Source organism: Euleptes europaea, chromosome 11 (genome assembly GCF_029931775.1).
Source record: "Euleptes europaea isolate rEulEur1 chromosome 11, rEulEur1.hap1, whole genome shotgun sequence".
In the NCBI taxonomy this organism is placed as follows: Eukaryota; Metazoa; Chordata; class Lepidosauria; order Squamata; family Sphaerodactylidae; genus Euleptes; species Euleptes europaea.
This window is the reverse complement of record NC_079322.1, coordinates 31,252,268-31,274,877: the sequence shown is the minus strand read 5'-3', so window position 1 is coordinate 31,274,877 and position 22,610 is coordinate 31,252,268. Positions and strand designations below refer to the sequence as shown.

General features: G+C 38.4%; 1 protein-coding gene across 1 annotated transcript in view; it reads right to left on the bottom strand.

Moving 5' to 3' along the window:
• Positions 1 to 338: 338 nt before the first annotated feature.
• Positions 339 to 22,610, bottom strand: part of SNRK (SNF related kinase) — a 41,544-nt gene continuing 19,272 nt past the window's right edge. Inside the window, exons 4-7 of the mRNA XM_056857481.1 lie at positions 8,263 to 8,404; positions 6,703 to 6,915; positions 5,618 to 5,752; positions 339 to 2,135 (exon numbers count right to left, since the gene is read on the bottom strand). Of these exons, the coding sequence (XP_056713459.1) occupies positions 917 to 2,135; positions 5,618 to 5,752; positions 6,703 to 6,915; positions 8,263 to 8,404 (1,709 nt within the window). The 3' untranslated portion in view covers positions 339 to 916. The remainder of the gene's footprint in view (positions 2,136 to 5,617; positions 5,753 to 6,702; positions 6,916 to 8,262; positions 8,405 to 22,610) is intronic.

Here is a 22,610-nt window from a genome sequence, read left to right as displayed (position 1 = left end):
ATCAACTTGGTTAAGTCTTTTAATTCATGTTTATGGGCAGTTATAATTTTACAGGAACTGGTTTATTGAAATAGATCTCTCAACAGCTATAGACCTTGGTCCGTTTTAAGTTGCTTGCACTGAACCTAACTACCACCATTATATGTGCTGATAACGAATGAATTTTCCCTTTGATTGTAAAAAGCTCCAGATGACTATAATTTTCCTTAGTTATATAGTTTTCAAAAGATTGTCTGCATGTAACAATATTTCTATGGAGAAAAGCTGCCTTTAAGAGTGTTGTTTTAAATCTTGCCTGTACCAAAACAAGATCTTCAGTTCCGCAACCACCTACCACATATTACAGCTTAAGACAAAGTCGTGGGATTAAAATCATAGTTCAAAGACACTTTTTCAGTGCAGTTTTGCTTTGTACAAGCCTTGGAAATCTGAAAGCTCCCAAGAGTTTTCAGCATTAAAACATTATTGCTTTGGTTCTGTTGCAAACACAGAATTATGCCACATCTCACATAGTTTAGGTTTAACAGATCAGAACAAGATTGGACATTTCACTTAAAAACAAAAGCTCTCCCACTCTAGTTTAAGTGCAGAATATGAAACTACTAAGTGCTTCATTTACACTGGATCAGGATACAAGCCTTACTGTAATCCAGAATTTCATATTAAAATTATAAATGTAAAAAAATACACAATAGCCTGGTCTGTTGGGAACAAAAAAGTGTTGACTAGCAGCATGCAAAACATCATGCATTGTCATATCAAGCAAACTAAAATTTAAACATAATAAATTACTGCTCAAAGCTCACTTTAAAATATTAAGACAATGGCAATGAAGGGTTTCAGTGAAATAAAGTATTCACAGCTCTGAAAAGGAAGATTGGTGATGTCAAGTAGAATGGGTCAAGTCTGGTTATTGTCAAACAACGTGACAGCAAGTAGTTTGACCGGAGGTACACAACAGTCCCTCCTTCGGGTTTCGCTGAATATTCACAGATATTGTTTTTTCACACAGAGGTAGTTGTAACACATTATTTTTCAAGTTCTTGCTCTTTATTCGTTCCAATTCATTTGTTGTGTCTGACATTTGGTCAGAGAAGAATTTTATGCTGCCCAAAGATGCAACTGGATTTACACCCCCAGTAGAACTTATGCACATTTTCCATGTTGATTTCTCCTGCACCTTAACACTGGAAAATGATATGGTGTTTTGTGGATCAATAATGTATTTAGTACTGTTGTGAATTTGTGAACCCAAGCAGAGACTCATCAATTTGAGGCTTTCTACAAGGTCACCTGCACTTCTTGAGGACAACTGCATTGAATTACCAGATCCAGCACACCGACGTGTAGAACCGGAATTGTTATTCGTGCTTCCTCCAGAGCTACCAGAAGGACTTCCACCCCCTTTATTGTTATCACCAGGGCTTGCTTTGTCTAGACCTCCATTTCCATTGTTTGGTTTGCTTTGTCCACTGCCATCTCCCTGATTGCCAGGGGGACCTTCGCTACTGTCCCGTCTATGCCAGGAGTAAGTAAATCCACTGTCTTTATCTAAACGCCGCCTACTTTCTGAATCATCATCACTTGTTTCTGAGCTACTGCAGCTAGATCCTCGACCCTGACTTTTCCTTCTGTGGTAACGTTTGTGTACAGTGCTGGGTGATGCAATATTCATTTTTAGCCTGCTAAGTTTTGGAGGCAAATTCTCATCCATATCGAACTCATCATCAGATTCTCCTTCTTCAAAGATTTGATTGAGAACAGGAGCACTCTTCCGGGAAGTAAGACGATTTGTAACTGAAGACTTCCGACGCAGGACAACTTGTGTTGAAAGGGAAACAGGTTTTTTATCTTCTTCATCCTCCTCCTCATCTTCTTCCACCCTAAATAAGCACTTCCGACCACTAGTAGAAGGTTTTAAGCTCACTGAAGGAACAACGGAAAGTGCCGGGCCTGCTAATTCAGGAATATCTTCTTTCTTTGCTGAATCATTAAGTGCCTTATTCCTGTGACCATTGAGAATGTTTTCAGCACTGCGAGCTGGAGACTGAGGAACGGTTCCATGGGACAGAGGAGATGCTGTAAGGTCATCTTCTAGGTCTTGCGGAACATCAATTTTTGTTGGCCATGATTGCCTACAGCAAGTATAAAGTAAAAAATTTAAAAGATGCAATTTTACTAGAAGTCTAAAGCTCAAAGAATTAAGTTTAAAGTACAGTTTACATAAAACAGGTGAAGGTAGACAAAACTTAATAGTTAACAATTGAACCTTAGTTTTAAAAGAGGCAAACACCCACCCCCCCACTGCTGAATGGCAAATCTGTTCTGAAGCTGAAGACAGTTTCACAAATGCTACAGAAAGAAACAGTAGGAAACGCAAGTGGGCAAGACCAGGCTTCAAAATTTTAACCTTCCCTTTCATGGTATTCATTACCTCTTTCTCTTACATAAAGTGTTAAAATGGATATGATTTTATAGATGAGGCCAAACATCAAATTTATTAAAATCACAGTAATTTCATTTTTAATCAGAGTCCCTAAAATGTAAGCTAATAAGTGGAAATGCTTCCTGATTTTTAGATGAAGGATGAGACTGACTCACTGCTGCTTTGGAAGTAACCTTTTTGAAATCTGAAGATGCAAAGTTAGGAGAACAACAGCATCACCCTAAGCACAGTTACACACTTCTAAGCTCATTGTCTTTAACAGACTTTTAAGGGTATAACATACAAGTTGTATAGTATCTCGAACCCGAATTTTCAAAATATCACGGGAAAATTCTGAAACTTTTACTGTAAACTCCTGCCACTTTCTAAGATCTTGCTCGAATCTTCCATAGATGTAACCAAAAACAGGATTCAGCTGTAGAATTTTACTTCTTAAGCAGGAGGCAGGCAGCGGAAAGAAACAGCTAGGAAATGTGAGGGTCTCAAGAACATGCCTTGGGATCCCACAAAGCAGGTAGTATAGAAGTTATCAACACTGGGTGGGGGGCGGGGAAGACTGGTGGTCTTCAGCACGACTACTTAACATGCTAAGTAGCATGCATTCCACAGTGCCCTCCATGGTTTCATTAACCAAACCAACTTGAGTATGCTGAGTGAGGGTCCAGATATCGAGTAAGCCTTATATGGAACCGTAGTAAAGGTAAAGGTTGTTCCCTGTGCAAGCACTGGGTCATTAGTGATCAATTGGGTGACGGTCACATCCCAACGTTTACTAGGCAGACTATGTTTATGGGGTGGTTTGCCAGTGCCTTCCCCAGTCATCTACACTTTACCCCCAGCAAGCTGGGTATTCATTTTACCAACCTCGGAAGGATGGAAGGCTGAGTCAACCTTGAGCCAGCTACCTGAAACTGACTCCCGTCGGGGATCGAACTCAGGTCATGAGCAGAGCTTTTGACTGCAGTACTGCAGCTAACTACTCTGTACCATGGGGCTCTTGCAAGGAACTGTAGTAGTGCATTGCAAATCCAAGCTTCACTATTTGTGACAACTAAATTTTTTTATTTTATTTTACAAAGAATTCCTTTAACTTTGCTGAAATCTCTAGTTCATCCTTCTTTATACCTTTTCCATCTAATGGTCTTTCTGCCTGTCTAGCTGGCTTCAGCTTTATTTATGAAATAGATATGAGATAAATGTGCATGTTGTACTTCCTTGCCATATTAACCACTTCTGCAATTACCTATTACGTGTACTTGTGAACCCTAGTTCTATGTATATTTTGGAGCAAGCCACACTCAGTCAAATGTGACTTACTTCCAAGTGTACATACGACTGCAATCTTAGGACCAAGGTAGCTATGATATTGGGTTGTGCAAAGGGAGCTCACTTGTATTTATATTTAAGCACCCTTTGCCAGTACTTTTGTTAAGAACTATACTTCTTTCCTGTCCCCAGCTTTAGTCAAACAGATAGACGTGGAAAATAAATACACACAGATTTCCACCTCCCCAAGTGACATGTAGTTTGGCCCTTAGGTCTTTTTTTTAAGTAAGCTTTCTTGCCTTTTATATCCTTTACCACAGGGTATTTAAACACACACAAACACACAGGCATCTTTCTGGACTTGTTTGTGCTTGTTTTAAACTGAAGTACACATTTTAGGCTCTATTATACTGGCTATAAACAACAACCTTCCTGACTCTTCTCCTAATTGTGTATTTCAGCTTATTTTTAGCTAATCTATTTTTTAAATTAAACATAGCTGTGTTGGACTTCCTAGGTAATTTTCCACTCACATGTTATTTCATTGCTTCCATTTTCTACTGCCTTGCCCTCAAGGCAGCTTACAACAATTCAGCTTAATCTTGACTACCTATTTTGCTTTAATGGCTTCACTTTTTCTGCATCCCAAATTCTGTCACAGCTTTGGTACTTTGACAATGCGCATTGCAGGCCCTTGTTCTACTCAGTTTCCAATATGCCTTCTATAAGGGGAAGTTCCTAGATCACTGGCAGAAAACGAACTTTCATACATAAGGTTCCAATTCCTTACATCTCTGGTTAGAATTTCACATTATAGGGCACACAAAGTTCTGAGCTTGACAAGCAACCAACCCTACACTTGAGATCATGGAGAACTGCTGCCTGTCAGGCGAGGCAATGTTAAGTCAGATAGGCTGCTGATCTGACGCCATACAAGGCATGTGCATGTGAGTGCATATTTAAACATCCACACTACAAGACACCCTAGTTCACCCATCATATAGCTAAATGTCTGTGTATAATTCCTCTCAACTTGGATTTTTCTTTTGGTAGTTAAGAACACTGAAAGCAAGCAATCTAAAAATTCACACACCCCTGATCTTCAGTCTCTTGGAAGAAGAATAAGTTGACCTGAGATACAAATGTCCATTTTGACAGTTTTTTTGTTTTTCTAGAATCAAACAGTTTCTCAACATTTTCTATTCTATAGATTAACCAAGAGAGAACTATACAAGTTCAAAGGATGATAACTCAGTCTAGAAACAAAGAGAAGATGAGGGAGCAAGGCTCTTCTTTGCAGCAGGCAATGAGTAAAGTTCCTCCCCCACAAGGAAAACAACCAAAATGCCTTTGAACAAAGGTGCTGTATGCAAGGTGCACCATAAGGAAACAAATGTTTTTTTAAAAAAACCTCCTTATCCAGTAAGCACTTTCTCAGCTCTCTCATACCTATTTTTACTATTGGGGAAATGACTCTCCTTTAGCCCTGGGGCAGACAGAATAATTCTGGGTACCTCATACAATGGTTAGTTAGGCATTACCCTTTTTACTGTAGATTGATGATTACAATGTCAAGTATAGCATCATGAGCATCACAATAGAGTTGGACACCCCCCCCCCAAGGAACAATTCCCCATAAAGATGCAGCTCTTTGCTGTATATAAGTAGGGCTATTGCTTCAAGCCTGTGGCCGAAAACCACAATCCTCCACAATCACAAAGCTTTCAAGCTGTTAATTTTTCATTGTTCAGAAAATAATGTACATTATATTGATTTTAAACTTTAATTCCAAGCAAATAATCTAGAAAATAAATAATCTAGAAAAAAGGGTAACATGCCCCTTTAAAGAGTTTAGATTTTTAAAACTTTATTAAATCCATTAAGATCTGTGCAACCAATTCTCACCTGAACTGAGCTTTGATATTGCTTGGACTTGCCGATCTGGTTTGTATTTCTTTCTCTTGTTTCTCTCTTAGAATCCGTTCTGCTAGTAAGAAGTAGGTAGCAGTGATGTGATTGTATTTGTTAGTTTCCAGGGCCCTGAGGGAAATAAAAATTAAAATGGAACACATTAGACATGTTGTTTCTGAAACTGGACATGAAGCCAACACAGCTTACAATGCTCCTCAAAACAAATAAAAAAGAGTGCCTAGAAGCAGAAATTAGTGCTTTTGACATCTTGACAAATGGCTTTTGGCTTATTAAGAACTAGGTAATCTAATGTGGCAAGTTCAATTATCATATCAGAATATACCAAGAAATACATCTGAAAGCTGAGTCAATTTTTTTAAATCATAGTGTGTGTGTATGTGTAGTAACTTATTTAACATGAGTTTATGCCTCAACAATATTTCCAACTGACACACATATGTCTGAGCAAAAGGCAAACACAGTTATAGCTATCTATGAAAGATAGTTATTTTATTGTGATTTGGTCATGCAGAACATCTGGTGATGCATGCACAGTATGATCAAACATCTGTTTGCAACTAGACTACAGGAGCAGAGCTGCCTCCTTGGATTGGTCTCCCACTGCAGAAGAGGCAACTCCAGGGAGAAAGTCCCCATCACAGCTGCCTGAACCTTTGCCAAGAATTTGCCTTGAAAGCAGTTTGTCCCTTCTCCCCCCACTTTCAGTTTTCCAAGCTGGAATACTGCCCCAAATTGCCACTTTCTTCAGTTCATCCATTCTACATTTATATATCTCAACCCAAACAATTAAAAGAGGAACGTGATAAAACTTGTAAAATCCGTTAAAACCACAAACAAAACATGTATAAAAACAAGCCATTAAACACAGGGCAGAAGGAAGAGGGCAATCAGGGAATGCCCACTGGCAGAAGACAGCTGGTTATCACATAAACACAATGTTAGATAATAATAATACCTTGCTAGTTCATCTTATCATCGTTATTACCATAATTTTCTTGTAACAAAGTTAGACTAGTTGCAATACTGAAATCTAAAGACGGTATACAATGATAGCTTACTCTACTATGGTATCTCGATCTGCAATGTCTCCCAGAACCATTCGCTGTATTATGCTATTGTGCTCTTCCTCAGAAAGATTTTTATACGAAACCAGAGGAATGTTGTACTTTGTTGCTGGTGATGGGTCAACTCCTTGTAGCCAAGGATGGTTTTCGATCTCTTCCAAGGATGCCCTTCGTTTTGGGTCTCTTTGCAACATACGTGTAATTAGACTAGGAAAAAGAGAACTCTGTAAGCATATTAGCATCATTGCCACTTAGGGGTACACCCCCCCCCCCGGAAGCTGCTTTTCCAAGAACATACCCCAGGGAAACTCTAATTTAAACTCCTTTTCTGATTTTGTCTGGCCAAAGTCATTACATTACTTCTTTTAAGTAGTACTAAAGGTCCAGCCATAAGAGATGCATGAGATCAGCACTGTGGGGGAGTTAATAAACCATTCCCTTATGCCATTTCCCCTGATGTAGGTAGCCTCACAGAAATGCTGTTTGCCACACTGGGGGAGGGAGGGAGAGAGAAAATAGCTGAGTGGATATCTACAAGATCTCTTCTGCACAGCAAATTGCAACTTCTGACAAAAAGGGATATGCACCTGTAGTATGGCCCTAAATTCCCCCACAATGTCTGGGCAGACAGTGAAGGCACCAATCTGCAAAAGAATTTGCTTGCAAGTATGCATGAAAGATTTGTTGTTAAATGACAAACTGGTAAGCCTATCTACATGAAAATTGTTTTTATTAGTTCCCCTCATCCGTTGGTGCTCTTTGCAATAATGCACTACAAAGAGCAATGTAAGAACAAGTGAAGAACAAGATATACAGTGAGGGAGAAAACCAAAATAAAATGACAATGTGTGCAACAGAATGTGTAAGTACACTCATGCAAATAAGCGTCCTTTTGTTACCATCCATTTCTTACAAATCACTCTACAGAAACCGTTATGAAAACAGTATGACTGACCCTGAAAGTGTCAGTCATACAAGCAATTAGAATCACAGTGAATACAGAACTGCACTTAAGCAGCAAATTAAATTTTTCATTTCAAACAGATTCCACAGGTTCTATTTAGCAGATTTTGGTTTTCAGTTTTATGCCGTCATTTATGCTAACAAATATCATTCCAAAACGAGGTATATAGAAAATTGTTCAATAAAATAAAATCACTATGAGTATCCAACTCCCAGCTCTCAAGGAATCCTTATGTTGACAAGAGAAACCTAGTTCTGATGACAGGAAAAAGGCTGGATAAATCTCTCAGCAATTGCATTCTGACTCGAGCAATGGGAATGGGGAAGGGAGAGAGGCACTCTAATGGCTCTGAAAATGTCAACATCTGTACATGGGCCTCATTCCTTCATGAAAGCAGACATGCAATTTCATTGCATATTTCCCATTTGGCCATCCACTCTGAACAAGCTGTCTCCTCTTGTACAGGCAGCTACTTAATGACTGGGCTATGGAATGTTTAAAGTAAACAAGCAAACACTTTCAAGAATGAGAATGAATCACTGATAAACACTGATTTTAAGTTTCAAGGCATTCTATACAATTTTACTTACTCTTTACATTCTTTCGACACACGAGATGGCACTGTGTATTTACAGTCCATAATCATTGTTAACGTTTCGCTGTCATTTGCTTCTTGGAATGGAGGTTGTCCACAAACCAACATGTACAGTATAACTCCCAAGCTCCATATATCTAAAAAAATAATCCACTCTTTTAAAGCTGGCACAGAAAATAATTATTTTTACTCTAACAGTAAATTCAAACCAATATCTCTAATAAAACTGGAAAGTTAATGCCACAAATAGTACAGGCAGCGAAGAGAGAACTGAGGGAGGAAGGCCTTTAAATATTCTCTCCTGTCGAAGAACAGAATTCCACAGTATCATTTTCTGAACAAAAGCATTAAAGGAAAAATATATATCTATAGTGACTAAAGAATCACAAGGTTACATGTAAACAGCAAACATTTCTCACATTTGCTGTAAGAAACAAAACACGTTGAGAAGAAGGTATATCAAACATCTAAACCCATTCAATTTCACTGCAACAAAATTAAACTGGGTTTGCATATAAGATCTGAAAGAAAATATATTAAATTCTTTCTTTATTTGCATAAGCAGGTTTGCTTTTGGAATGTCTGTACTTCAGAGATATCAGTTACAAGGGAAAATGGCATCACAATATCATAGGACAAGGCAAATTTTGCGACAGTGCAAAGATTAATAAAGTGTTAACTGCCCCCAAATATTAGTCAATGTAGCCTTTGCTACTATGTAATTGTGGATTCCTTAGAAACAATGGGGTAAATCCACCAATCCTCCCAGTAGCATTCCTCTGGCCTAAGTAGCCTTCTTCCAACTTAAGTGGCTCTTCTTCCAACAGAAAATCCATTTTAGTTGGAAGAAGACTCCGTAGATTGGAGGAAAGGTTCAAACTTAAGCCAAAAAGAGAGGTGGGGCACAAACATTTCAATAAACAAAAACCAAAGAAACTTTGGTCAGTGGAGTAGGACGGGTTGATTTATCCCATTAATTTAGCTCAGTCAAAATCCTAATTACACTCAAGAGGCTTTTCCCTAGTAGGTTTACGCTGCCTAAATATATGGGAAAAAATTATTAACTGTGGTTTGTGAGACTGCCTGAATGTAGGACATCCAGTTACTATGGCTAAGGTCCATTCACCAGGATCTGAAGCTGGCTTATTAGCCATCATTACTCAACTGTAGCTTTGAGTGATAAGAGAATGGACATTTTAAAACCCTTGCTTGTTCCCTGGAAACACCCTTTCAAGCTACAGAGAAAGGGAATAAAACCAGTATTTGTCAAAGCAAACCAAGACTTAAGTGAAGGTCTGTGCACGGATTCCTGGTTTTGAAAACCAAGGTTATACCAAGGTTATTGTGCTTTACCACAGTAACAATCTGTTGCCACTATCTGCTAGTCCCTCTGATTTCATAGTTCTCATTAAAAAAAATCTCTAGGCATTTTCATTGCAGAATTTAAAAACCAGACTTGAAGAATGAAAACTAGGAATTCAAAGGAATTAGCAGATATTGGCAGTTACTGATTTTTTAAAAAGCTTTTTGGTGATGTGGCCCCTGTAGACTGAGGGAAAGGAAATAGTACAGATGTGGGGGGGGGGAACCTCCTAATATGTGCATCTTCTTGTCCAGATGGATTGCTAAATGCACTTGGACTGCATTCTTTCCAGAATGATTGGGGGAAATCTATGTTCCAGTATACACATTCACAATCAACAGAAATCAGTATTTTTTTGTGTTGCAGGTTATAACATGTTTTGTGCACAACATGTTCAGAAATATGAGGGCTATGTTTCATCTGTGCTGGAAAAAATTCTGCTCCAAGATAACACTATTTATTTCAGTTCTGTCACCACATAAAACTAAGATTATGCTTAATCCATACTGAGGTTTTTTCCCTTCCTTGGATTCTAAACTGCAGTTAGAGCAACCATACAACAGCATCCTCTGATGTTCACTTTCCAGGTTCTGTTTACTAACCACACTTAGTCTTAAACTATGGGTTCGTATGTTATAAAAAAGCAGACATTCTGGCTTAATCCTGGCTTGTTCACTGGCAACACCCTCCCACACTCTCTGGAGAAGGAAATGAAAGTAGAACTAATTAAGTATTATTTTAAATACAACTATTATTTTAAATACAACTTTCTATAGTTAACAACTTGGAAAAGGTTAGTTTCAGACTTTCAAGAAGCAAAAATGTACAGAACAATAGGAGGAAATGTAAACAATGTTGTGTGTGTCTCTGCTGCCAACCATAACATAAAAATTAGGCACTTGCCCCAAAACTACCTGCATCATTCCCCCAGGGAATTCTAATTCTAATTTTATTAATTCCTGACACTAGATTTTTATTGTTCTATATTCATTAACACTAACAGTTAAAAGGTCTGGCAGTCCATCTTCATGAAAAAGTGAACTAGCATCACAAGAAAAGTTACTGCTTGCAAAGATCAAAGAATTTGTTTCCTTAAAAATTGGGAGTTGGAGTGCCAAATATTTTAAAGAGAAAGTTCTGAATCAGAGCTGAAAGGGAACTGGAAAACAGTAATTTTAAACAAACAAACCTGGCATTTTAAAGCAGGATTTCATTCTTAAAGTCTAGCAAGATATTAGTATAACATGTAATTGTGACTTAACAAAACAATACAAGGCTCTTATTATTTCAAGTGTTCTTGGTTAATACCTGTGAACCATCAATGCTGCTGGAAACACTGATTGAGAAAGGGTTGTTTAAGCAGGATTCTCAGAACCATGACAACCAGCAGTGTACATGCAACTTCCTTACATAACATTGAGTCACTGCCATGGAAACCAAGCTACGTCACTAACTGCCCATGCCACGCTTGTCTCAAATCCAGTGAGCAGAGAGCACCAGGGCCTATATTATACCTAAATGTGCAAACATGTTATTCAATGTCTTCTCAAAAAAAGAGTTCCAAAATAAAATGTGGACATTTTTAGCCCACAGTGAAAAATTAAGCCATTCGTAAAATGCTATTTGCTGTATCAAATCATAGAGGTTATTAATTAGCTAGAACTTCCACTGTATTCAGAGATGACAGCATCATAGCAGAAACATGCCTTCTCAGTTTCCAGGTCCTTAAAACCAAAGATAGAAGGCAGCTAAATAATCAATCACATTACCCCATCAGAGGCAGCAATGAACAGAAGCTGGTATATAATATTTCAATACAATACTACTCAATCTTTTTGGGTGGGGGGCTAGATATTTTTACAACAACTCTAGAAAAATAATTTTCCACAGAGGAATACACCTGCAAAAACAATCTAATGGAATGAAAAATTCACAGGGATTTTTGCAGGAAAGATCTGAAAATAAGATGACACATTTAGGACTGCCCTAATTCATAGACCTTTCCTGTAAATCCACATAATTTATCCTGAGACTGAAACTGCAGAAAACAGTATAAAAGCATACACATACCAGGTGTAGTTCCTAGCCCACGATACATCCTGGAACATCTAGCATAGTCTACATATCAACCCAGTAGTCCATCATTAGGCTCTACTTCTAGATTTGGCACCCCAAACACCAGGAAAACAAATACTTCATTTACTTCTTTTCATACAATATTCTTCACATGTGTAGTAGTACCAGGCACATTTCTACTTACCCACAAATGATAAATGGATGAACAAATTGGACAGTGGTGAAGTGGGATGGGAGGGGGAGAGCATTCCTTTCAAAACCCATAAGAGAACTGTATGGGCTGAGAAGCATCATGCTGAAAGTAGAGAGAGATTGCCAGGCATAGAAAGGCCTGCATCTTATATGGGTCAGCCTATCAACTGCCACAAGAAAATGGGGCAGACACATTGTGAAGGAAGCAAGTGATAGTTGCAGTTGGTGGCAGGCTGATAACACAGCAGGGCCCAGGAAAGTGCACCCCCTCCCATTAACAGGCAATTTAAACCTCCAATTGTCAAAGTATAATATTCTTTGCTTTTAATTAGCCTTCATCAGGCTAATAAAGTTGTGTAACTATTTCTTCCATACAGTTTGAGGTTCTGTACATGATCCCTTTAACACGTTAGTTACACTCTCACTTCAGAAGATATCCTTAATCATAAGAACAGCCATGTTGGATCAGGCCAAAGGCCCATCTAGTCCAGCATTCTGTTCACACAGTAGCCAACCACCTCCTGTTAGGAAGCCCAAAAGTAGTACGACTGCAACAGCATCCTCTTGCACTTGCTCCCCAGAAACTGATATAAACTGCCTGGTATTGGAGGGATATCCATCATGACTAGTAGCGACTGATAACCCTATCCTCCATGAATGTGTCCACTTCCCTTTTAAAGTCTTCCAAGTGACAACAAGTTCCACAGTTTAACTATGTGTCATGTGAAGAAGTACTGCCCTCTGTCTGTCCTGAATCTTCCACCCTTCAGCTTCAGTGGATGACCCTAAGTTCTAGTATTATGAGAGGGAGAAAAGCTTCTCACTGTCCACCCTCCACACTGCGCATAATGTTATAGACTGTTATCATGTCTCTCCTTATTTGACTTTTTAAAAGCTAAACAGCCCTAATCTTCATTTTTTATGTCTGACAGCCTTTGCAACCCAATGAATCCCAAGCATGTTTTCACACAGCTTCAACAATAAACAAGGACAAAGACAAGACTGAAACTATATTTAGATATAATAAACAAATGAGAATGAGCCTGCTTTGTACTGGGCTTGGCTAATGCATTCTCCTCCACAATTTAAATCCTGGTTCTGAATCTGCTTCTGGGCAAAAAGCCTTAATTTGCTAAATCCCTTCCAAATCTGGATACCACAAACATTATGGTCACTTAGCCCAAAGATTTCCTTCAACCAAGGGCTTCAATCTTAGTTCCATGTACAATGGAAGGCAGAAAGGAGCACATGAACCCAATAAAATAGGTGTGTTCTTAATATAAATGAACTGGAATGAGTTTGTGACATCAAGTCTGTCTCAACAATTGTCATCTCTTTCCACACACTACCTCAAATGTTCTTTATTTTCTCACTGTGTTCTCATTCTTTCCTGACCCTTCTCCTTCCGGTTTGGACAATGACTGCTGAAGCAAAGGATTTCCTGTCTAAACTATTGCTGCAGGATGCCTGGACTACAAATTAATGTTATATCATTGTACCTGTACTGTCATCAAACTAGGAAATTAGGAACACAAAAATAGCAACAGGAAAAAAACCAAAAACATTAAGTGTGCCGCTAACAGGAAATACAACTTATATGGACAGTAACAGCAACTTTTGGCTCTGCATAGAAGCAAATTCTATCTAAGTTTATAAGGGCTCATTTCTTTCTCTGCTCCCAAAACAGAATTAGAATAGTAGTTGTCCCAACAAGAAGTTATACAATATGATTTAGGCAATCTCTATATAGACCAAACATTTCACAGAGTTCTGGTGCTCACCCAGAATTTGAGACCAACTGAATTGTTTAACTTCATGTTCAAAAGTTGTACCTAGATGCCAAGGTACTTCCTCAGTGGTTGCATGGATTGTCCACATTCACTCTGGAACCCCTCAACAAAGTTCTGCTAAAACCAAACTATGTGCCACACACTAGCAAACATTTTTATAGAGCAAAACAAGGCATTTATCTAGCTCCCTAAGCTATTCCATGGTCCTTATGTAAGTGGACAAATTGTACTAGGACAGTGATGGCGAACCTTTTAGAGACCGAGTGCCCAAACTGCAACCCAAAACCCACTTATTTATCGCCAAGTGCCAATACGGCAATTTAACCTGAATACTGAGGTTTTCGTTTAGAAAAAACAACTCATACATTCACATATTTTGAGTTAAAAGAAAAACACAATAACAGAGCTTTCAATGATACAAACAACTTTTTATTGAAAGGTAAAAGTTTGCATTTGGCATGCGGCGGCAGCTCAGCTGAGAGAGAGGGAGGGCACCAGCGCAGGCTTGGGGAGCATGGGCTTGGGGAGAAGGAGCACCGCCCTCAGCACCCTCACCACCACAACACGGCACAGACTAGGCAGACGCAACGGGTCCGCGCGTGCCCACAGAGAGGGCTCGGTGTGCCGGCTGCGGCACGCGTGCCATAGGTTCGCCAACACAGTACTAGGACATATGAGTTTTTCACTAGCCTGTACCCAGCCATGTGTTCATGGAATGCCCATTTTCCTACATTCCCCTTCATGCTGCCCGTTTTGATCCCTGGAAAGATAATTCCTGGGGGTGTGGGACTCACACAGAGGAATACAGAGAGAAAAGGGAAGGTGGTGAAATTGTTCCTTCGATCTCTTTCACAAGCACAATTCTGCTGATGGGAGAGAGAGAAAGGGGTGCCTCCTTCACATAACATACTGCAGGATGCTGTGGTACATTTTTCAGGTAAAGACGGTACAACCTCTTGCAAGCTAAGATGTTGCCAATAAAGCAGTAGAAGTAAGGATGTTTCTGAGTCTACAGAATTGGTATTTAAGGTTTCTTATTCTTAACTTTTAAACTAGATCATAAACACTGTATTTTATCAGTTATAGTAAATATAGTGGTAAACTTATTGTCTATGGAGGCAACATGTGGCATACAGTAAAATATCTACAAAATATTAGAGTGAAAGTTAAAGTGTGAAATGTGCAAACAAAGGATTTCCTGTCTAGCTGTGACTTACTTAATGCCATACTGGCAAAAATCTAGAAAAAACCTCCAAGACTCAAAGAGTTGACTTTCCATATTGCATTTGGTTGTTCAAAATGTATTATGCGTTATACTTTATGCCAAACATGCCTAATAACTGTAACTGATCTTGATCTCACTGTAGGCACCTAACAATACAGATACAGTTACATTCACTTTGTCAGCTGCATTCTTTATGTATTTTTCAGAAAGTTCATGGTTTAACTTGTATCTCAGATCTTTTGTTGCATTAAACTACTCTTGCTCTGAAAACTTTTGCTAGTGTTTGGTACTTCATTTTGGTTTTAGCAGAACTTCATTCATGGGTTCCTGAATGAATGTGGACAATCTATGAAACATGGGGTTGGCATCCTCCCACCATCTCAATACCTAGTTTTCCTACTCTTTGTACAATGGTTATTTTGTGTCCTCTATGATGCCCCCTGTCCTGACCTTGATAGCTCTAGGCTAGCCTGATCTCGCCAGATCTCAGAGGCTAAGCAGGGTTGGCCCAGGTTAGTATTTGGATGGACAACCTCCAAGGAACACCAGGGATGTGACTCAGAGGTAGGCAATGACAAACCACCTCTGAACATCTCTTGCCTTGGAAAAACCCTACAGAGTTGCCATAAGTAAGCTGTGACTTGATAGCACACACACACAAAAAATGATGCCCCCAGACAGTGAACATCCTAAATTAAATCTTATTAGAAACAACCAAATCTGTTTTTAAAAAAATATCTAAGTGAAGACTTTTCCAAAGAAAGAAACATATTTCTGAAATACTGTAATTCTACAAGCCTTGGCAATAAGTAAGAATCACAAATCAAAATAATTATAGAGTTCTCCAATACTGAACTTATTCTAATATGCAGACAACTGAATTTACCTGCCTTCTTGAAATATACAACTAGTCACAAGAGCTCATTCATCAGGTTCACTTTACAGAACTCTTGCTTTCAGTTCCAAAAGATAGAGTTTCATCTTCTTAAATTTTCAAGTCATAACAAGGTTAGTGTTTATATTCTAAAGACTGAAAGCAAGGGCCCTAAACACGTAACTTTCAATCCCCGTTTCTTAGCTACAGACATCTACTGATAACTTCATTTAGAGACAGTACACACAAGGTACTGATACGGTCTTCTTTCCCTGCAAGACACTACCAATGCAGTCTCTCTGCCAAATTCACTCACTACATTCATTCACTACATCTAACCCTAGTCCTGTGTTTTAAAAATGGCATCTGCTAATGTGGAAGATTTTGACAAAGCCATAAAGGACTAAGACATAAGAGAAGAGCAAAAATGTCAACTAGTCCTTCCAGAACACATAATTACTTTATGCACAAGTACCCTATGACACCACATTGCTGGCAGAAAATAGAGAAGACTTGAAACGACGACTACTGAAGGTTAAAGCAGAAAGTGAAAAAGCAGGATTACAGCTGAGACCAAGAAGACAAGAGTAATGACTACATGGGAATTACACAATGTTAAGACTGACAATGAAGACACTGAAATTGTTCCTTGGCTCCATCATCAACTAAAAGGGGGGCTACAACCAAGAAATCAGAAGGAGATTGAGACTGGGCAGTCGTGAAAGAGCCAGAAAAGATTCTTAAGTGTAAGGATGTGTTGCTAGCCACCAAGATCAAGTTAATTCATACCATAGTTTCCCCCATTACTATGTATGGGTATGAAAGTGGGACAATGAAGAAAGTGGACAGGAAGAAAGTTTATTCCTTTGGTGGTGTTGGAGGAAATGTGGTGTTGGAGGAGAGTTTTATGGATACCAAAAAGACAAATAAGTGGGTTCTATATCAAATTAAGACTGAACTCTCCCTAGAAGCTGAAATGACTGAGGTGATAGTACTTTGGTCACATTATGAGAAGACAAGAGTTACTGGAAAAGATAATAATGCTAGGAAAAGTTAAATGCAGGAGGAAAAGACGAAGACCCAACATGAAATGGATTGACTCTATAAAGGAAGCCACAGCCCTCAGTCTGTAGCAGCTGAGCAAGGCTGTTAACAATAAGATGTTTCGGAGGGCATTAATTCATAGTCACCTTAGGTTGGAAGTGAGTTGAGGGCACAACACACACACACACACAAGAGTACCCTAACAGATTCACTCATGCCACAATAAATTTGCTAGCCTTTAACCTAAAAGAGTCATTGCTTTTGCTGCCAAACAAACATGTTTACTACTCTACATTCATAACTTTTTATGGGTGAAAGAAAACAGTGGCACACCTGGAAAAAAGGATATGAGAACAATGTAATGGAACTGGAGTAACTCAAATTAGGAATTCTTATTCTATTACTGCTGAAATCGGAGCTCTTGCTGAAACAAGACTGAAACTACAAGACTTCTTCCATACAGCAGATTTGGTTCAATTAAAAAAATAGCAACTTTGGGTGTACATGGGCAATGGCATCAAGAAAATGCCATCAGAACGGTCCAGTAACATTCACTTTCACACAGCCACACAAACAATGTTGCATTCTCAATCCAATTCTGGGGACCCTGCAGTTGCTGTTAAAAGAATAAAAAGTTGAGCGACTCAAACATGGATCATCAACGACTCATCTGGTTTGAGTCTTAAGAGGATTAGTGAACTAAGGCACATCCTAAATTAAAAAGGTGCAGGCACTGGGTCATTACTGACTCATGGAGTGACATCACATCCCGATGTTTACTAGGCAGACTATGTTTTCGGGGAGTTTGCCATCGCCTTCCACAGTCATCTACACTTTATCCCCAGCAAACTGGGTACTCATTTTACCAACTTCAGAAGGATGAAAGGCTGGCTACCTGAAACTTGCTTCCGTCACGACAGATCTCAGGTCTAGAGCAGAGCTTTGACTGCAGTAGTGCAGCTTTCCTCTCTGCACCACGGGGCTCCTTACATTCTAAATTATACAGATAAAATCAGTTGTTCAAGAACCGGAAGAGCTCAATTTCTCCCTTTATGATTTATATACTCAGTCATCAATGGTGATAGCCTTGTAAATGACTTAGACTTGTATATGTTTTTACAGTTTGGAGTAAACTGTTTTTACAGTTTGGAGATATTTCTATATACAGGCTTCATTTTATGGACAAGCAAGCAACCCCACACTCATTTGACCAGGAGCTTCAACAGATATGTCCCTGACTTCCGGTAGGCTTGTTGACCGGAACGCAGCTTCTCCCCGAAGCTCCCGGCGGAGAACCAAGAAACGTCTTCAAAAGGCCCCCCAAGGGCCCCTCCCCCAATTCCTAAAAAGTGGAACGGGATATCAGGAATACTCCTGCTGCCGATCAAAAGTGGTTGGACTCCCGAACTCTTTGAGAGTGCTTTTTTAAGACTCTCGGAGGTTCGGATGCTGTCGCTGCCGGCTAAGGGGATTGCATCGCCGCAGACGCTTCTTTGGAAACAGGTTTCGATCTCTCCTACCCAATACCATCTAAAGAAAGGAATAAAAGTAACAAAAGCCTCGACCTTCAAAGTCCTAGTGAGTACTAAGAACCTCTTTGCCCTGCTATTAGTAACCAAATGAAACCTACTAAAGTTAAAATGAGAACCTAACCTCCCACTTAAAAACTATTTCTGATCTTTGGATTTGAGCAACCTTTTAAAAAAAGCGGCAGGAAAGCTTTAAAAAAGACTTTAAAAAAGACTATTTGGGGATAGACTAAACAAAAGTTTTGGAATGGATGTACTAACCTCCAATGAAATGATCGGAAAATCGGGAGAGAAGGAAGAAATCCCACCTCTTTGAAATGGCTTCTAACAGGAAAATAATTTAACTGCGACATCTCTTAGAGTGGTCTGCTACTGGCTGTGGATAGGGAACTCTGGCTGCAAAGCGAGACCGACGGACCGGAAATGCTCCTCTGGTGTAGCAGTTAATTACATCCGACTGCTAAGGTCATAGAGAGGAGGAGATAGAAAGTCCGAGGTACTTCCTACTTCCCGTCCTAGAAGCCGACCTAGAGCATCCTGATACTCTATGGTATATGGATTTTTAAAACTTGATTTCCTACAAAATCTGAATGGTAACTTTTAAATAAACTAAGCGAAATAGGTGGGAGGATGTATGGCAATTGGAGTACTGAAGATTAACTGGATTGGAGCCGCTTTTATATTTACTTTAAGAGCTGCTAGTTTGTATGTCTGCACCAAGGCAACGTTCGGGATCTTTTCATAGCCCAGCAACAGCTAAGCCGGCCACAGACGCAGCAATGGATAAACAAGATAAAAAAATGCAAGATCTTCTGACCAGACAGAGACTTTTACTAAACTTATGGAAAAACAAATGACACAGCAAACGGAGCTGCTGGTTGGAAAAATGGACAATGTTACAAAAGAAGTTCAAGAGATGAAGACCCAGATGACTACACTACAGACGGACATGAAGGCAATGGATATTTCCCTTAAGAAAATTACTGAAGAACATAAAGAAGTAAAGAAAAAGGTAGAAATGCATGACAAGCAAATGGATAAATTGCAGTTACAGGAGGAATCCACAAAAGATCAATTGGCAATGATGGACATGAAAGTCAGAGAGTCCAATTTACGCATACGAAACTTGCCTGAAGATTGTGGTGCCACCAGAGAATCACTGATAAAAGAACTAGCAGGGATGTTCCACCTAAATGAACAGGATTTGGACTATGCTGTGAATAGAATTTACAGGATGGAACAACACCATGACTCTAGCCAAGATGAAGAAGAATCTTCAAAAGGTGCTGTAGGTGGACTTTGAAATTTAACTCTGTCACTATGGCTAAAGTAATTTTGTGGAATGTGAATGGACTAAATGAAAAAGTGAAAAGGGGACGGATTTTCAAATTTTTACAACAACAAAAATACTCCCTGATTTGCTTGCAAACACATATTGCAAGAAAAGACAAGAAATACCTACAAAGGAATTCTTTGGGGCAAGTGTTTATTGCCTCATCAAACACAAAGACTAAAGGACTAGTTATCTATGCACATCCCTCTTTAGCACCTGAATTTGTATATAAAGATGAAGAGGGCAGAATCTTGATGATAAGACTCAAAAGTGTTAGGCCAAAAAACATTGGTGGTAGGGATCTACGCGCCAAATGAAGGTAAAGCACAGTTTTACCAACAATTGCATGAGACTTTACAACAGTATGAACAAGAACAAATATTGCTTTTGGGTGATTTAAATGGAGTTATAGATTGTGCGACAGATAAAAAATCTAAGGCCAAAGATGATAAAGAAGACTCTTTGCCTAAAAACTTTTTTCAACTGGCAGAGGAATTTAAAATACAAGACATTTGGAGAACAATTAATACAACAGCGAAAGAATATACGTTTTATTCCGTAAAACATAACTCACACTCTCGGATTGAGATATGGGCAAGTACATCAATATTTACGCAACTTCGGAAGGTACAAATTCTTCCTAGGACTTTTTTTGATCATAACCCAGTTTCTTTTGAATGGAATAACAGACAAGCATTTCGGTGGAGACTGAATGACAGATTATTACGAGACGATAATACAAAAAAAGAAATACACAGGCTGCTGAAGGATTATTTTGAAATTAACATGGAAGGAGAAATTAGTTTGAATATAGTTTGGGATGCCTTCAAAGCTGTTTTGAGGGGATTTATGATACAGAAGAATACTGCTTGGAAGAAAAAACAGCTACAACAAACTAATGAATATTAGACTTAAGGAATCCTTTTTTGAAGGTTTGCAATTCAATACTACAAACAGGTCAAGCTCCAGAGACGTGGTCACATGCTTTCATATCACTTATACCCAAAGTTGGAAAAAATCCAGAGAAAGTAGCTAATTATAGGCCAATCTCTTTATTAAATGTAGATTATAAAATATATGTCTCAATAATATCAAATCGATTAAAGCAACTTATAACAACCTTGATACATGAAGATCAAGCTGGTTTTGTACCTGGAAGGCAGATAAAGGACAATTCGAGGACCTTATTGGATACAATAGAATATTATGAACAAAATATACTACACAAAGTGGCTCTCATTTTTTTGGATGCAGAGAAAGCCATGGTTTCATGGGAGTTCATGAAAAAGGTTTTGGAAAAGATTAACTTTGGACTTAAATTTCGAACAGGGATCGATGCCATTTATAATGTGCAAAAAGCAAAAATATTAGTAAATGAATCGATATCAGCTAATTGTGAGATACAAAAAGGAACTAGACAAGGTTGTCCTCTTTCTCCTTTGTTATTTATTTTGACTTTGGAAACTCTCTGTAGTGAAATACGTGATATGGAAGCAATCCACGGTTTAAAAGTAAACAAATAGGAGTATAAATTAAGAGCTTTTGCAGATGACTTGTTGTTTATCTTGGATGACCCAAACCAATCTATAAATAATTTGATGCTTGTATTGAAACATACAGTGAAGTTTCAGGATTTAAGGTAAATCAAGATAAGACTCAGATACTATTCAAGAATCTCTCTAAAGAAGAACAATATGACTATGAGTACTTCCAATTGGGAGAAAACAAATAAAGTACAATATCTGGGAATTTGGATTACAAATAAAAGCAAAGACTTATTGATAAGTAATTATTTTAAACTCTGGGAAGCGGTTAAAAAAGACATGGTACTGTGGTCAAATAAAATATTTCTTTATTGGGTCGTATTGCAGTAACACAAATGAATATTTTGCCAAGGTTGTTGTTTTTGTTTCAGAATCTGCCAATAATCACACAAACAAAATATTTTGATACATGGAGGAAGGACTTGTTGAACTTTATTTGGCAAGGAAAAAAAACCCAAGAATTGCGTACAAATATCTAGTTGATACAAAAGAGAGAGGAGGTTTTGCCCTTCCTAACTTTAAACTTTATGCGGAAGCCTCAGTTTTGGTATAGTTAAAAGATTGGATACTGTTGAAGAATGCACGCTTATTAGATTTGGAAGGCTTTGACAACAGATATGGGTGGCATGGGTATTTATGGTATGACAAACTTAAAATACATACAGCTTTTCAACACCATATTGTCAAATCATCCTTGATAAAAACTTGGTTGAGATACAAACATCTGTTAGAGACTAAGACACCGCTATGGATATCCTCACAAGAAATGTTAACTTTACGACCATTAAGACCATCACAATTTATAACATATCAAGACCTTCTGAAATGGGAAGGGAATAAATGTGCCTTAAAAGACTGTGAAGATGTTAAGGACTATTTAAGTTGGTTCCAATATCATCAAATAAAATCTGTATACATACAAGATATGAAATTGGGATTCTTTAAAGAAAAACCAATTTTACAACAGACATTGTTGGATAACACTGACCATCTAATCTCAAAGATGTATAAGCTTTTGCTGTTACTATATACAGAACAAGAAAGAATTAAGCCAACGATGATAACTTGGGCACAGACACTTGGTCATAATATTTCCTTGAATTGTTGGGAAAGACTCTGGTCAAGAGATATGAAAAAGGTTCTTTCCCAGTCGATAAAAGAGAACATTTACAAGATGATTTACAGATGGTACTTGACACCGAAAAAACTGTCCAAAATGTATAGTACAATGACACCAAATTGTTGGAAATGTCAGGAAAAAGTTGGTTCTTTTCACCATATTTGGTGGGTCTGTGACAAAGCAAAAAACTTCTGGGATATGATATATAATGAGCTGAGACTAATTTTACAACAAAATATCCCTAAAACTTCGG